This window comes from Syzygium oleosum, unplaced genomic scaffold, assembly GCF_021117445.2.
Source record: "Syzygium oleosum isolate NSW1041296 unplaced genomic scaffold, Sole_v2.1 Sole_v2.20, whole genome shotgun sequence".
In the NCBI taxonomy this organism is placed as follows: Eukaryota; Viridiplantae; Streptophyta; class Magnoliopsida; order Myrtales; family Myrtaceae; genus Syzygium; species Syzygium oleosum.
Genome location: NW_026607504.1, coordinates 4,963,711 through 4,979,121, shown reverse-complemented (window position 1 = coordinate 4,979,121; position 15,411 = coordinate 4,963,711). Strand labels below are relative to the sequence as shown.

The 15,411-nt window shown below is 43.6% G+C and overlaps 2 protein-coding genes and 1 long non-coding RNA gene across 3 annotated transcripts; 1 reads left to right on the top strand and 2 right to left on the bottom strand.

Annotated features, from left to right (window-relative positions):
* Nucleotides 1-5,120: 5,120 nt before the first annotated feature.
* On the bottom strand, nucleotides 5,121-6,622 carry LOC115693091 (GDP-mannose 4,6 dehydratase 1). The gene has a single exon (XM_030620063.2). It carries the CDS (start codon nucleotides 6,496-6,498, stop codon nucleotides 5,389-5,391), a length of 1,110 nt encoding a protein of 369 aa, XP_030475923.2. The 5' UTR covers nucleotides 6,499-6,622; the 3' UTR covers nucleotides 5,121-5,388.
* A 42-nt stretch (nucleotides 6,623-6,664) lies between these two features.
* LOC130140606 (uncharacterized) lies at nucleotides 6,665-9,137 on the top strand. The gene is made up of 2 exons (XR_008818606.1): nucleotides 6,665-8,613; nucleotides 8,721-9,137. It is a non-coding gene; the product is annotated as an uncharacterized LOC130140606 (long non-coding RNA).
* Nucleotides 9,138-10,729: 1,592 nt separating this feature from the next.
* On the bottom strand, nucleotides 10,730-14,552 carry LOC115693092 (peptidyl-prolyl cis-trans isomerase Pin1). The gene is made up of 2 exons (XM_030620064.2): nucleotides 14,085-14,552; nucleotides 10,730-11,080 (listed from the first exon to the last, which is right to left on the bottom strand). Exons 1-2 carry the CDS (start codon nucleotides 14,326-14,328, stop codon nucleotides 10,956-10,958), a joined length of 369 nt encoding a protein of 122 aa, XP_030475924.1. The 5' UTR covers nucleotides 14,329-14,552; the 3' UTR covers nucleotides 10,730-10,955.
* Nucleotides 14,553-15,411: the final 859 nt, after the last annotated feature.

Below are 15,411 nucleotides of genomic sequence, written 5' to 3'. Positions count from 1 at the left end.
TGAGAACATTCGTTGGCTTATGTTATCTAATATAGAATACTAAAATCAATTCAAAGAAAATCATTACTTTTCTTCTGGATTTCGGCAATAAAGGACTTTGGCTTTCAAATTGCTGGAGATATTAAAAATTAACAAATTTTAGGATTGAATTATGCAATTTATATATATTAGGATTAAATCACATCACAGATATCAATTGTATCTTCAATACAGTTAAAGGAAGAAGTGAAGCCTGTTCTTATACACACACTGTTTCCGCTCAGAAAAGATGGTGTGCTCCGTGTGATGTCCCAGTGTTGGGGACTGTCAACTTCTCGCGTCCACTGTGGGGAGATACACAGGATGATCGAGTGAATGAGGAAATGCATCCGATTGCAGATCATGCAATGCTCACCTCGTCCTCGGCCTTATGGAGTGTCGTAATGGGACTTCGTCGCGCCTTCTGGGAGTCGAAGGTGCGGTTAGATCATTCGGTCCTGCTCGGTTCTCAGTTTATCAGCAAAATTCAAATCAGCCATTGTTCAACTTGAAAAGAATCCAACTTTTTACCGCATACTCTCTGAATTAGCTAAACTATCAGTAGGATCTATATAAGTCCTTTGTGTTTTTCTCTGCTAGTCGACTCAGATCTTCGAATAATATCAAAATATGAAGTATTGATTAGTATTCTTTGTCTTTCTTTTAAGGGAAAATACCACAAAAAATCCCAAACTATACCACTTGCGACAAATTTACCCTGACCTTTTTTTTGTGACACGAAAAACCCCAAACTATGCCACCTGTAACACATTTACCCCATAATACTTTGGCCATGGGCATTTTTGTCTTTTTCCTTTTTCTTTTTTTTTTCTTCCCGGCGAGGGCCGCCCTCGCCCGACGCCGGCGAGGGTCGCCCTCGCCGGATCCGGCAAAAAGAAAAAAAAAACAGAAAAAGGAAAAAGACGAAAATGTTCATGGGCCAAAGTATTATGGGGTAAATATGTTACAGGTGGCATAGTTTGGGGTTTTTCGTGTCACAAAAAAAAATTCAGGGTAAATTTGTTACAAGTGACATAGTTTGGGATTTTTTATGGTATTTTCCCTTCTTTTAATATGGTGTTTTGTAAGTCGGGTGTAAATATTCGACTACTACATAGAAAGGATGAAAATAAAAAGGGTTAATACCACGAAAAACCTTAAACTGGTACACTTGTAACACATTTACCCCAAACTATTTTTTTGACCATAAAAAACCCCAAACTTGTACACCTGTGACAATTTTACCCCGAACTATTTTTTTGACCATCAAAAACCCCAAACTGGTACATCTGTGACAATTTTACCCTGAACTTACCACAAAAAAACCCCAAACTGGTACATATGTGACAATTTTACCCTGAATTAAAATTTTAATATTATTTTTTATTTTTTTCGAATTTTTATTTATTTTTTTATTTTTTCCTTTTATTTTTTTTTTTTATCTTCAACCTTCGGGCCGGTCGCCGGCGGTGTCCATGACGCCGTAGGCGGAAGCCGCGAGGGCCGCCCTCGCGGCGTCGGCGAGGGCCGTCCTCGCCGGGATCCGGCGAGGCCGCCCTTGCCGTGCACGGGCGAGGGTCCGTCTTCGCCCTGCGTCGGCGAGGGCCGCCCTCGCCCGGCGTCGGGCAAGGCATCTCGCCCGACTCGGGCGAGGGCCGCCCTCGCCGGCGCCGGGCGAGGGCCGCCCTCACCGGCGTCGGGCGAGGGCCGCCTCGCCGGCGTCGGCAAGGGCCGCCTCGCCCGCCGGGCAAGGGCGATCCTCGCCCGACTCAGCGAGGGCTACCCTCGTACTGGTATCGGCGAGGGTCGCCTCGCCGGATTTGGCGAGGGCGACCCTCGCCGACGTCGGCGAGGGCTGTCCCGCTCGCCCGAGCAAGGGCGATCCTCGCCCGACTCGAGGCGAGGGCGACCCTCGCCTGCGTCGGCGGGCCGCCGCTCGTCGGCTTCCGGGCGAGGCGGGCTCTCGCACTGGGCGGGCGAGACGGCCCTCGCCCGACGCCAGCGAGGGCCGACCTCGCTAGATCCGGCGAGGGTCGCCCTTGCCGAGTCGAGCGAGGCGGCCCTCGCCGAGGTTGAAGCGAAAAAAAAAAAAAAAGAAAAGAAAAAAGAAAAAATTCAAAAAAATAAAAAAATAATATTAAAAATTAGTTGGGGTAAAATTGTCACATGTGTACATTTGGGGTTTTTGTGTATGTTCGGGTAAAATTGTCACGTGTCTAGATTTGGGATTTTTATGGTCAAAAAATAGTTTGGGGTAAATGTGTCACAAGTGTACCAGTTTAGGGTTTTTCGTGGTATTAACCCAAATAAAAAAGAAAGAAAGAACGAAAAAAAGAAAAAGCCTATAGACGAAAATGCCTTTTGATTATGGTTGGAAAATGGCATGCGAGATGCACGTGCTTATGACTTATGAGGCCCTTATCTAACACTAAATTGATTTCTTTATTCCCTTATTTTGAGATGAAGTCCACTTGAAACCCTCTTTTGAGAAAATGAGCTCACTTCGTGCTCTCGTTTGAAATTTTCCTCATAAAATTCGTCGATATTATGTAACTATCATATATTAGATATTAGGGATAATACCACGAAAAATTTCAAACTGATACATCTGTAACAAATTTACCTCAAATTAATTTTTTGACCACCGAAAACCCCAAACTGGTACACCTGTGACAAATTTACCCCAAACTAATTTTTTTACTACGAAAAATCCCAAACTGGTATACATGTGATAAATTTACCCCAAACTAATTTTTTTACCACCAAAAATTCCAAACTAGTAATCCTATAACAAATTTACCCTCCGTTAGCGAACTAATTTGGGGTTTTTCGTGGTATTTACCCTACGAATTTTCATGTGGACTTGCCTCGTCACCATATCACGTCACCATGGGTCATCCAGGTCAATAAATTTAATAGTAAAATTTGACAGAAACTAACGGAGAGTAAATTTGTCACCGATGTACCAGTTTGGATTTTTGGTGGTCAAAAAATTAGTTTGTGATAAATTTGTAACAAGTGTACTAGTTTTGGGTTTTTTGTAATCAAAAAATTAATTTTTGATAAATTTGTCACAAATATATCAGTTTAGGGTTTTTGTGGTATTAACCCTAGATATTACATGGTATGAATGTTACCATGTGAGGTGTGTCGGGGTGTGCATTCTTTTTATGATTGTGTTTTATTATTTTGTTCATTTTTTCTTTGCTTTTCTTCAAACGGGTGCCTCTCCTCCGAATTGATTCTTGACTAAGCCAAATCTAGAGTGAGGGACAAGAAAGTATCCGGTGCATTTTGTCATTGGTAGGTTAAATAATTAATAAGCCAATCCAATTTTGCTGAAGTTCGGACCCGAAGACGCAAGAATTAGAGAGGGGATACTGAGAAGACGAGTTCGCACAGTTGATTATAGTAGTGATGTGATGAATTGTTATCCGGTATTGATCACGACCCACTTATTTTAATGTTGACTTGTAACCGTTCGCATCATTTAGTATGTCCACTTATTGCAAAAAATTCAAATTTTAAAAGTAGTAAAAAAGTTAAAACGGTGGTATAAGGAATTCATAAGAACCGGCCTTTTTTCTTCCCTCAAAGTAACCATGTTCCTCGGTCATTCTTTGCTAGGAGATGTCTTACGGGTATAAGATGTGTTTGTGCCTTTCCATGATCTCGTTTTCACTTTATCCTTAGAAGAGCGAGGTTGGAATACGTCGTTCCTCAAAATACGTCGTGCCTTTCCATGATATATAGTCTTTTGTTCGATATTTTCCGGACAATCCACCTACGTCAATATAGATTTAAGATGGCTATTCAATTATCAGAACATAATCAAGTCAATTAAAATTGATGATGCTCTTATATTATTTAATCAACCGATTAATCTTCTAGGGGCTTTCTCGTCATCAAGGAGAAAAGTACAAAAAAAAGTCTCAAACATATTGCATTTTTATCAATTGAGTCATAAATCATTCAATTGGACAAAATTAACCCTAAACATTTTCACATTGGTATCAATGAGTCCCCATCCGACCAATTTAGGTCGTAAGTTGCTAACGTGGACTCCGGCCATCCTACATGGCACGGCCGACGTTGACGTAGACATTTTTAAATAATTTTTTTATTTTTCCGAAATTTTTTTTTATTTATTTTTCTTTCCTGGCAAGGGCAGATTCGGCAAGGGTGACCCTCACACAGGCCGCGACGCCCTCAGCGGCCCTCACCTGTGCCGGTCACCGGCCATGGCCAAGTACTTGCCACAGACCAATGAGAAAGAAAAAGAAAAAAAAAAGATAAAATATTAATTAAAAAAATTATCCACGTCGGCTTAGCCGTGTCACGTAGGACGGCCGGCGTCCATATCAACAATTTCCGGGCTAAATTGAAATGATGGACTCGATTGATGTCAATGTGAAAAGATTTATGACTTAATCGATCCAATTGAAAGGTTTGAGACTCGATTGCTACCAATGCAATAGGTTTAGAACTTTTTTTTGTACTTTTCCCTGTCATAAGAGGAGATAGCCAAGATCTCAACTCAACATACAATACCACACAAGACAGCATCCCTACTGCAATATACAATTTGCAGGTCTATAGAAAATCTGTGATATCATTGTTCTAATTTTTTCTCCTTCGTGACAAATACAAGATCTTTTGGATCTTATTCAGAGATGAAATCCTCTTCGATCTTTAACTTCGTGAAGGAGACATGGGTTGCGCCGACACAAACACAGAAAAAAACGTTCTTATATGAAAAGGACATTCATAACAGTTCGAGAGCCCACACAAAGGGTCCAGACTAAAAATGACCAGATCAAGATCTCCTTGGATTGATCACGCATCGTGAACTATCAACAGAAGAAATGACAGAACCAAACTTCCAGTTACTGCATTCCCATCAAAAAAATTTCCCTTGCTTTCCTATCAATTCGAAAACACAAAGGGGTTGGTCCGTTCTCCTTCTTGTGCACAACATATTGCACTCTCCAGAACTTAAGCAGATCTAAAGAAGGTAAAAACACAGGCTTCAACTCATCTTAAGCTCAACCGAACTTGAAAAGGCAGCAGCAAATTCAAATGACGCAAACCAAGGAAAATGAAAAAAATCTAAATGTACTAATTGAAAGCGAATGAATAGGGTAAGTTACAACAAATCCAACGGACATTTGAACTCATTGGTCTACCCAACAAGATAGACAATTAACTGGTAAAGAACCTATATCCATCCCAAGAACATCCCAGACCCTTGAAACCTTTAAAAAACAAAAACTTTACTTGCATCGAGCTGATCTTCAAATAAATAACCAAAAAAGAGCACAGGAAATGGTCAAGAAACAGAGCAGCAAGAGATAAAGAAGTACCGAATTCTCAGGGCTGTTGCTGAGCATCCATGTACCCAGCATCAACAAGAACCTTCTCTCTCTTAGCCAATTCAACGTCCTCATCGACCATCATCTTCACCAACTTCTCAAACCCAACCTTGGGCTTCCAACCCAGCACCTTCTTGGCCTTACTCGCATCTCCCTTCAAGTTGTCGACCTCGGCCGGCCTGAAGTACCTCTTATCGATCACCACATGGTCCCTCCACTTCAGCCCCACATACCCAAACGCTACTTCCAAGAACTCCTCCACCGTGTGTGACTCCTCCGTCGCGACCACATAGTCGTCCGGCTTTTCTTGCTGCAGCATCATCCACATGGCCTCCACGTAGTCTCCAGCGAACCCCCAGTCCCGGGAGGCCTGCAGATTTCCCAGGAACAGCTTGCTCTGCAGCCCGATCTTGATCCGCCCCACGGCCCGCGTGATCTTCCGGGTCACGAAGTTCTCGCCCCGCCGCGGGGACTCGTGGTTGAACAGGATCCCGTTGCACGCGAACAGCCCGTAGGCCTCGCGGTAGTTCACGGTGTACCAGTGCGCGGCGCACTTGGACGCGGCGTAGGGGGACCGCGGGTGGAACGGGGTGGTCTCCGACTGCGGCGGCGGGGTCGATCCGAACATCTCCGAGGACCCGGCCTGGTAATAACGGATGTGGCTGCGGCCGGTGGCGGAGACGTGGGAGCGGACGGCCTCGAGGAGGCGGAGGGCGCCGGTGGCGACGACGTCGGCCGTGTAATCGGGGATCTCGAAGGAGACCGCCACGTGGGACTGGGCGGCGAGGTTGTAGACCTCGTCGGGGGAGATCGTGTCGATCCAGCGACGGAGGGAGGAGGCGTCGGTGAGATCGGCGTAGTGGAGCTTCATCCGGGCCTTGTGGGCGTTGTGGGGGTCGATGTAGATGTGGTTGATCCGTTGGGTGTTGAAGTTGGAGGAGCGACGGATCAGGCCGTGGACCTCGTACCCCTTCTCCAGCAAGAACTCGGTGAGGTACGACCCGTCCTGGCCGGTAATGCCCGTGATCAGGGCCACCTTGCGTTGCGGCGGCGGGGCTTCGCCGTTGGCTCCGGATCCGGATCTGGGCGCTTCCTCCTGGGTCGCCATTGTCGCGTGGGGGATGCCGAAATGGGTCTGCTCGCGAGGTGTTTGTGGAAATGCCTGAGAGAGAAAGGGGCAGAATTGAACGAAGCAGATGATGATGATTGATGGTGGAGTTTTTGGGGGAGATTTGTAAGAGGCGGAAAGGGAACAGAGAGTAGGGACGGGTTCAGTCAAGGTAGATCTTCCTCCTTCACGCGCTTTTTCTTTTTTTTTTAACCGGCTAATGAGATCGCGCCACGTGGGGATGGGAAGGACAGTATGGTCAATAACAATATGGAGAAATCGGTGAAAAAACTCCGGAGATGGGGATCCGGTGCTCCTCGAGGACCGGAGTTTACCGTGCGACGGCAAGTGCGGTGCGTTGTGAACCGTCCGATGAAGGCCGCGACTTTATCCAATGATATAAACTAATTCATGATCGCATGATCATCAATCATCTATGACTAAGGTCGATCTCATTGACGTGGCACCGCCCGTGGCGGCGGAGGAGCCGCCCTTGTTGGCGGCGTGACGGGCCTCTGCTCGGAAGCTGCTCTGGAGCGCCATGGCGGAGATCGAGCCGCGATCTCGGATTCTCTGTGAGTTTGTTTGTGTTTCTCTCCGTTTTCTCTCCCTTGGCGATTCGCGAGGAGCGAGACGGCGTCCGCTTCGGCGGTAGAGTCGAGGTCCGGCGGTTGAATGAGGCGGAGCGCTCGAATGAACGGCGGTAGCGCCTCGCGAGGCCGCGATCGACGGCACGGCGGTGCGCATGCTCGTATGATGGCGCGATCGTTATGCTTCTCTGTCGATGGTGACCCCTCGATGGGTAGGTTCGATGGGCTCAGGTTGCAGAGTCGCGACGGCATCACGGGGGCGCCGGATGAAGTCTGACACGAGTCCGAAAGCTCGCAAGGAGATCGTTATGCATTTGCGTCGTGATCGTGAAGGAGGTATATGCTTCAGTTGTTGTGGAATACAGAATCGTGCATTGAATTGTCACTGGAAATGAGCCATCACAGGAATGTATTAGCAAGTTTGGACTTTTGCACGGCACTGAGTGGATCGAAGTTAAGTTCACTCGTTTGATGATGGCCTTATTTGGAGTATCAGCGCACGATCTGTCCACCATCGAAACTTAGCTTCTCATGTTGAATCTGTCTCAATCTGAAATGCGCATCCTTTGTTAGGGGTGCCGAGCGCTGCCGGAAGATCGTAGCGGCAAGAAGGTCTAGACATTTGTTTCTTTTTGCCCCCGTTTCATCATTACACTTGTCGTTCGGGATTCTTGTTGAATATCATTTGGAATTCACTGCGCACGAGTCAGTCTTCCGTAGGCTTCACGCACCCTAAACTTCTGGTCTCATCAGATGAACAACTTCCTAGTTTTCTTGCGCATAACTATGATCCCCTTGATCTGTCCCGAGGCATGAAGTCTATGGAGTAGATTTACCGAGGCAGTCTGTTCGCCTCTTTTGATGGCTGGTTGACAAGAACCGCTTCATCACACTCATCTTGCGCCGGTGTTGCAATATTACGCGGCATTGTGCTCCAGTTGATTGAATGACGACACCTCTCATTAACAATGCCATGGTTCATTGCACCTTCAGAGTTGAACCCAGAATCTTTGTGGGTCTGCTCTCCTCCTCAATACTCGAACAAATACTCTGTTTTTTTAATGATTGAACAGTAGCTCCCGAACTCATTCTTCTGTATCCAGGTCCTTGATTTCCTGTAGTACAGCAGACTCTTTCTTAATAAAGATTCTTCACATTATTCGTATCCAACTTCCTGTTTTCTCTTCCTGATAGATGGAATAATCGGTCACTTTTTGCATGTTAGTCCCCCTTTCTTACCTTTTTTAAGGAAATGCAGTATTCGACATGCCTGTGACATCTGCAATGTGTAAAATTTCTCTTTGTTCTGGCGTGTGTTTGTAAAATATCTTCTGAGTAGACTCCTCTTCAATTACTTTTGGCTTTCTCAGATCATATTTTCCCTACCGGTCATGTATCATAGCCCAGGTTTTCTTTGACTGACCCTGATTTCTTTTTGCGCTCTGCTAACTCACTGCCTTCTTGCTTGTGTGGGTCGTTGATTTGGCTGAGCCAGAGGTTGCTGAGGAACTTCCGAGCTAAAAGGGTGATCAACCTGCTGATTGCTCTGCTGCTCGGCGTAATCTTGGTCATCATTTCGACCCCTTGCACAAAAAAGCTAATGAAGGTTTTGTAAAACATGTGTTGGTACAGGTTACATGCACTCGGATCGTTAAGATCTCACGAAAGCTTGGAGTTTCTTCAAAAAAATTGTGAGCTGGCGTAGCATGTGAAATGAAGGATCGACCGAATTCTGCACGGTTTTGACTCCTGTTGGTTCTGTTAAGTATCAAGATGTAGGAGCATTGGTTTTTCATGCCATATTCAAGAGGAATTCGGAAAAGCGGGCGAATTTGAATAATTCTGTGTAGCATTGTTCATTTTCTGCAATCTGCATTGCTCCTCTGGCCATAGCACATGACCCGGTAAGAAGCTCTGGTTTGACGAATGTCGGCCCCTTAGAACTGCTCAAAAGATTTAGACCGCTTTGATTACAATTATCAACTTAGTACACTTTTGACTGATTGGGCAGAAGAATCTGCAAATGAAAGACGTGAAATTTGTTGAGTTTTTTTTAGCTGAGCCAGCAGTATCACTTTCCTAACCAAAACCAAAACGCACAAGATTGTGAGGCGTGATGCGAATGTGCTAATGCAAGTGCAGTCCTTGATTCAAACGTGATACTTCAGCTGAAATGGACGACACTGTACGGAGGGCTACAAATCTCGCATTTATCTCACTTGGAAGACAAGAAAAGATCTTTAGGACCTTGCTTGATTATTCATTTATAAGTATTTCCGGTTCGATCAGCACGGTTGAAATGGCAGGTGTTTCTACATGTACAATATAGTCAACAATGGAAGGATTGATCGAGTTGGCGTGAAACCTTAAATGTCATGTGGCTACGGGAGGGGGAAAAGTGCCAAAAAAGTCCTAAACCTTTTGCATTGATGTCAATTCAGTCCTAAACCTTTTGTTTTTGTTTCAATTCAGTCCTTCCGGTTAATTTTGGCCGGATTTTGCTAACGCGGATGCCGACCGACCGGCTGCCGATCACCGGCGCTGACGTGGACAACTTTAATAATATTTTAATTTTTTTTTTAATTTTTATTAATTTTTTTCTTTTCTTTTTTTTTCCCCCCTCCCCTCCCTCCTTCCTCCAGCCGGTCGCCGGAGCGGCGACCGGCCAGAGGCCAAAGGCCAGCGCCGGCGAGGGCGGCCTCGCTGGATCTAGCGAGGTCAAGCCTCGCCGACGGCTGGGCGAGACTCGCCCTCGCCAGCGACGGCGAAGGCAAGCCTTGCTATGGCTGGGCGAGGCCCAACCTCGCTAGTGGCTAGCGAGGTCGAGCCTCGCCGACGCCGGCCTTTGGCCGGTCGCCAATCCGACGACCGACTGGAGGAAGGAGGGAGGGAGGGGAAGGGAGGAGGAAAAAAAAAAGAAAAAAATTCAAAAAAATATTAAAATTATTATTAAAGTTGTCCACGTCAGCGCCGGTGACCAGCCGCCGGCTGGGTGGCGTCCATGTCAGTAAAATCCAACCAAAATTGATCGGAAGGACTGAATTGGCACAAAGACAAAAGGTTTAGGACTGAATTGGCACCAATACAAAAGGTTTAGGACTAAATTGGCACCAAAAAAAGGTTTAGGACTAAATTGACACAAATGCAAAAGGTTCAGGACTGAATTGGCACCAAAAAAAGGTTTTGGACTAAATTAGCACCAATGCAAAAGGTTTAAAATTTTTTTGGCACTTTTCCCTTGCGGGAGGGGACGCTCCATGGTTGGTTTTTCATAAGCCATCAAAAATATACAGGCTGCCTTTTTTCTCAGATTTAGTCGTTTAACTGACTTGATTTGCATAATTTAATCTTCGAACTTTTCTTTATAGTCGAGTTCTCTATTGCAGATGTGTCGGGGCTAATTCTAAACAAAGCAAGCAAGCAAACGACGTGCACCCGACTTACCTCCATTGTCTAGACTTGCCGTCAGCTCATAAAATGTAACATTGTCGATCGAATTTGCCACAATTTCTTCCGTTCTTCCAACACAGTACTCGTTATATGTCGCTGTGGTTCATTTACTAATCGTTATGGTCTCTCTTATCTGAATCGCATGAACCAACGATAAGACATTAGAATTAGAGAACGGTGCGAAAACCAAGTCGGTCGAGAAAGTAATCACTTTTATCACGAGAAACATCCCAACAAGCATCCAAAAGTTTTTAACGGGTGAATGTTTTCCTCAAAACAGTTAATTGCACTGACATAGAGGAGGCATGGAACGAGTAAATCATGGCAACATACTCCGAATAGTCAAATACCATATAACCAGAATCCCAAGCAAAGCATTTATCATATACTTGATCTTCTCCACACTCCAACTATGTTTTAGCCGGTCCTCATTATGATGTGAACCCCACTGTCGGTATCAACAATGTCACTAATCTCGCCGACCTTGAGAGCATAAGTCGCTTCCTCGAAAGATTTCTGCATCTGGCCTCGCCCAAAAAGACCTGCAGAAGTATTAAGAGGTCTGTGAGATTATATACCGATTCTTCATCATGCTACACACTGAAAAGCGTCACGCATAGTCCTTTGTCATTCCTTTCGTTCTCTTTTCCTTTTTCTCCTTTTCTTTATCGGTGGAGTTAGATGTCTGACAGTGCAAAGCCAGAGCTATAAACCTAATTCACTTCACATGAAGCTGCAGAATATATCACCAGAAGAAAATGTTCATCGAGGCATGTTTACACACTATTGCGAATGCTCATCGAAAAGAGAGTAAAGTCAAAAGAAAGAAAAGCAGAAAAAAATGTCTCGATGTTTCTGGAAAAATACTGAGCACATTGTCGAGTCTGATTTCTTAAGATTAAAATTTAGTATAAACTCATATACATATCACCCTGTCCAAACCACATGGGTCAAGCTCTTGATAAAGCACCGAAGAGCTGTCAATTTGATGCGTCTCTCAATTTATGTGTTCATCCCTCTTCATTTGAAGTAGGAATGGGAATTGCAGTAACTTCTTGCTATTCCTAAACAGAACAAGAAGGGCAGCCATTTCAACATCGTAGATTAGCTCCTTAGGATAACAAAAGGAGAGGGACACTGTTAACATTCAGTAAATTGCTCAACACTACTACTATAATAAGTTCCTTCTATCAATAGAATAGCACAAAACAACTTTTCCTCCCCACAGGCACAACTATGCCCAGTTTCAAGTCCCCCACAACAATCAATTTGAAGCCATTCAAACCATGTCTTTTCTCTTGTTATGAGGTTGGGGATCAGCGAAAGCTCAATTGGATAATACTTTATATTGGGTTTGTTCATTTTTGTTGTTAATGAAGATCTTTTAATTGAGGAAATACATGGTACCTCGACATATAAGTCAGTTAACTTCCTTATTGAAGTAAACCTGCTAATTAGCCTTTGTAAGGGAATGAAACTGGCAATAGCTTGGAAACAAGAGATTTGTGAGGCTGATTTTAATGGTTTGACAAGAGTGGAGATATTTGGGTTAACTTAGTGAAACTATTTATACTTTGGCCTCCTCTCGAAGTTGAAATTGGTGTTTTCTTGTCCTCCATTAAGACAGGTGCAACAGAAACACATTAATCATGCATTCCTTCGTATTTCATATTCTTGTTTCCATCATATTGGTTTAGTAACACATCTGTCTTTCCGCAACTCTAAATATAGATCAAAGCCATGCCAGTGAAAACCATTCCAACTACATGAGCGCATCATGTTTTCTTTACACTCTCCCCAACTCTCACAGTCATGCATTGTGCAATTAGACCATACGGCATCACTTGGACTTCTTCACCAGAAAAGCTTTTCAAATGGAAGAATCATTGAAAAGGCCAACACAGATTTTAAGAAATTTGTCAAATTCACCATTAAGGTGTGGTAATAGGAACAAGGAAGATGAGGCTTGAAGTTACAAATTCTGATGACATAACAACTAGGTCAGGGAATATGAAGCATGCTGGTGCCTCACACTTAATATTTTTTGTCCTTCATCAAAAAACTGTTTTTGTCATTCGAAGATGCAAATTGGACCTGGTTTAAGAAACAGCATTGTTACATCAGTGAAGGCAAACTTCATCAAGGGAGACAAGGGTGCCACAAAATCATCTAGGAAAATGATCCACAGCAGGGTACACGAAATGGAAATACAGCTTCTAGCTGGGAATAAATCATGAAGTTGTCTTGTAAAGCAAAGTCAGTATATGAACCCCATCTAAGCTGGAGTGTATCAAGCAAATTCAACTTTTATTCAAATGCCTCTAGGATGGAATAAATCATGCAGACGTCTCGTAAAGCTACGATAGCATATGAACCCCATCTATCCTGGAGTGTATCTATCAAATTACAATTACAATCAAAAGCTCAAATATATCATTCCTTCCAAATAGCCCAAAACGAGTCAAAGGCAGTATTTGAATAAGCTCTTTCCTTCTCGATACAACTTTTTGACCACCTTTATTTTCCCTCGATGCAAAATCAAAGCCCTTTAACAGCCAAAGTCCAACAAAGGGCGAAGCTCCCTCCAGGGGCTGTTGATTTTTTCACATTCCCTTTACTGGAAGATTTTTCCTCATATTAAAGGGGACCTAGGCAGCACACACTAAGACCAAATTATTTCTTCTTTTGAACAGACAACTATCATGTATATGGGGGTCTATTGGCAGAAAACCATGAAAAAAGTGATGGAAAGATACCTCATTCAGCTGATGAACTTTTATCTTATTTCCTTAACAATACAAGAACATTCCAGACATGTAATAACATGAGAAAAGTATTCTGAAAACTGTTTGATATAGCACAAGTCAGAAAATATAGCTCATAGAAGCCGCTTAGAGTATTTCTTTTTAGTTCATGTAGTTTGAATTTCAAAGAGACAACGGATTCTTCCACAAGTTTTGAAGTTGGTGAGTTAACAGACCATGCCTGCGGGCTGCAATAACAATCGTCGGGAAGAATTAGAAACATCCGCTATCTGGTCAAAACTGCAATCATATATTCGGATCTGCCACACTCGCTCAAATCATGATATCCTTTTCCATGAGATGGTGTAGACTATTCTCCGGTAATTTACCTCCTATCGACCACGGATAACTCCACAAAACACGCATTTGACAAAATGAAAAGGCTAGATAGGGATAGAACTTAATCAAGCCCCATCAATGCACATCTGGCATCACGAGGTTAAAACTTTACAACAGGTTAAACTAACAACCGAATATTGCATATACGTTCATTGATCAAATTCCAGCTACATAATCTTTCTTCCAATCAAATCAAGGACAAATTGTTTCAGGGACATGAATAAAGTTAAATTTTTTTAACTTCCGGCTTCACAAATTCAGCTAAAGTCCCGTGGATTTCTCAGACATAAACAGTATAGAAGGCAGACTCCATCAAATGAGTAGATGCAGATTCAACAACAACAAAGCTCATCTCCAATTATCGACGGGCCAGAGCGAACAGTATTAAACGAAAGGGGCTAACCGAGATCGCCGCCGCGCTTGGCGGAGCTGCAGTCGGAGAAGCGCGAGGCGAGGTCCTCGAACTTGGCCTTGCCGGAGACGATGTCCTCCCGGAGGGCCTTGAGCTGCGAGACGGCGCTCTCGCGGGTGGTGCTGCGGATGACCCGGCCCTCCGGATCCTTCCACGAGGCCTTCCGCCGGGATCCCTCGTGCTTGACGAGGATGTGTGACGCGCGGACCTGGTTCGCCCCCGACGACGACGACATCTTGGCCCTCGCCCGGTGCTTGTCCCTGAGGCTGCCGGACTTGGCGGCGGCGGCGGCGGCCGGATCGGCGGACGAGGAGGTCGGGGGCGGTCGCTTCCTCTTGCGATCGGCGGACTCTATCTTGGCAGCTGGAGACGGCGGCGCGTCTACCTCGTTCTTCCTTCTCGCCGCGTTGAGTTCGATTGTGGTGAGCTCGGTGGAGAAGAAGATGGAGAGAGAGTCAAGGAATGGGAGGCGGCCTTTTATAGGGAATGCTGTCTTGTGTGAACTTTAAATGATGGATTTTTTTATAAAAAAAAAACTATTTTTCGTATATTAGAAATAGACACATCATTGAAAGTAATTCATCCCCCGTGTTAGCTTTTTCAATCGATATCTTATAAGGAAAAATGACACATGCGATTCTTGAACTTTAGCTCAATATGTAATATGATTTTTAAATTTTTAATTTATTTAATATGATCTCTAAACTTTTTATGCATATTCAATTTAGTCATTAGATTATATAAAAATGTTCAATCCATGGATTAATTTGAACATGTACCGAAAGTTTAGAGATTATATTAAACAAATTAAAAGTTCAAGGACCACATTATACATTGAGATAAAATTCAATGGCCACATTGAATAAATTAAAAGTTCATGGGCCATATTACACAATAAGTCAAAGTTCAGAGATTATTTGTATCATTATCCCATCTTGAAACTATAAATCCCTCGTCTCTGTAATTAATTTATGTATGTAATTACAAATTTCTTAAAATGCTTATATTGTTATGAACACTAGTGAGAATTTTCAACGTGAAATATTTATTATAAAATCTACCTAACGCCTAATTACGTGAATCGCGCTTTGCAATTGAGATATCTGTGTGCATATTTTGAATCGTTGTAATATGAAATATGATGTAAACGAAGAGATAAGACACGTTTATTGGTTATGTTTACATTTATTTTTCTTTTTTTTTGAAGGTACCATAATATTTTGTTCGGCGTTAATGAACTAAATCAAATTACTCGAATAAAGCAGTTTTGTTGCGGCAATCGCATGTCTATTATATGAATTTACGGTGGAAGTTATTC

Bases quoted from the DNA above. Each gene is read 5' to 3' on its own strand.
- LOC115693091 (XM_030620063.2), bottom strand. From the start codon at position 6,498: ATGGCGACCCAGGAGGAAGCGCCCAGATCCGGATCCGGAGCCAACGGC.
- LOC115693092 (XM_030620064.2), bottom strand. From the start codon at position 14,328: ATGTCGTCGTCGTCGGGGGCGAACCAGGTCCGCGCGTCACACATCCTC. The intron at 11,081-14,084 runs GTTAGCCCCTTT...ATACTTCTGCAG, and splicing joins CAAGCGCGGCGGCGATCTCG to GTCTTTTTGGGCGAGGCCAG.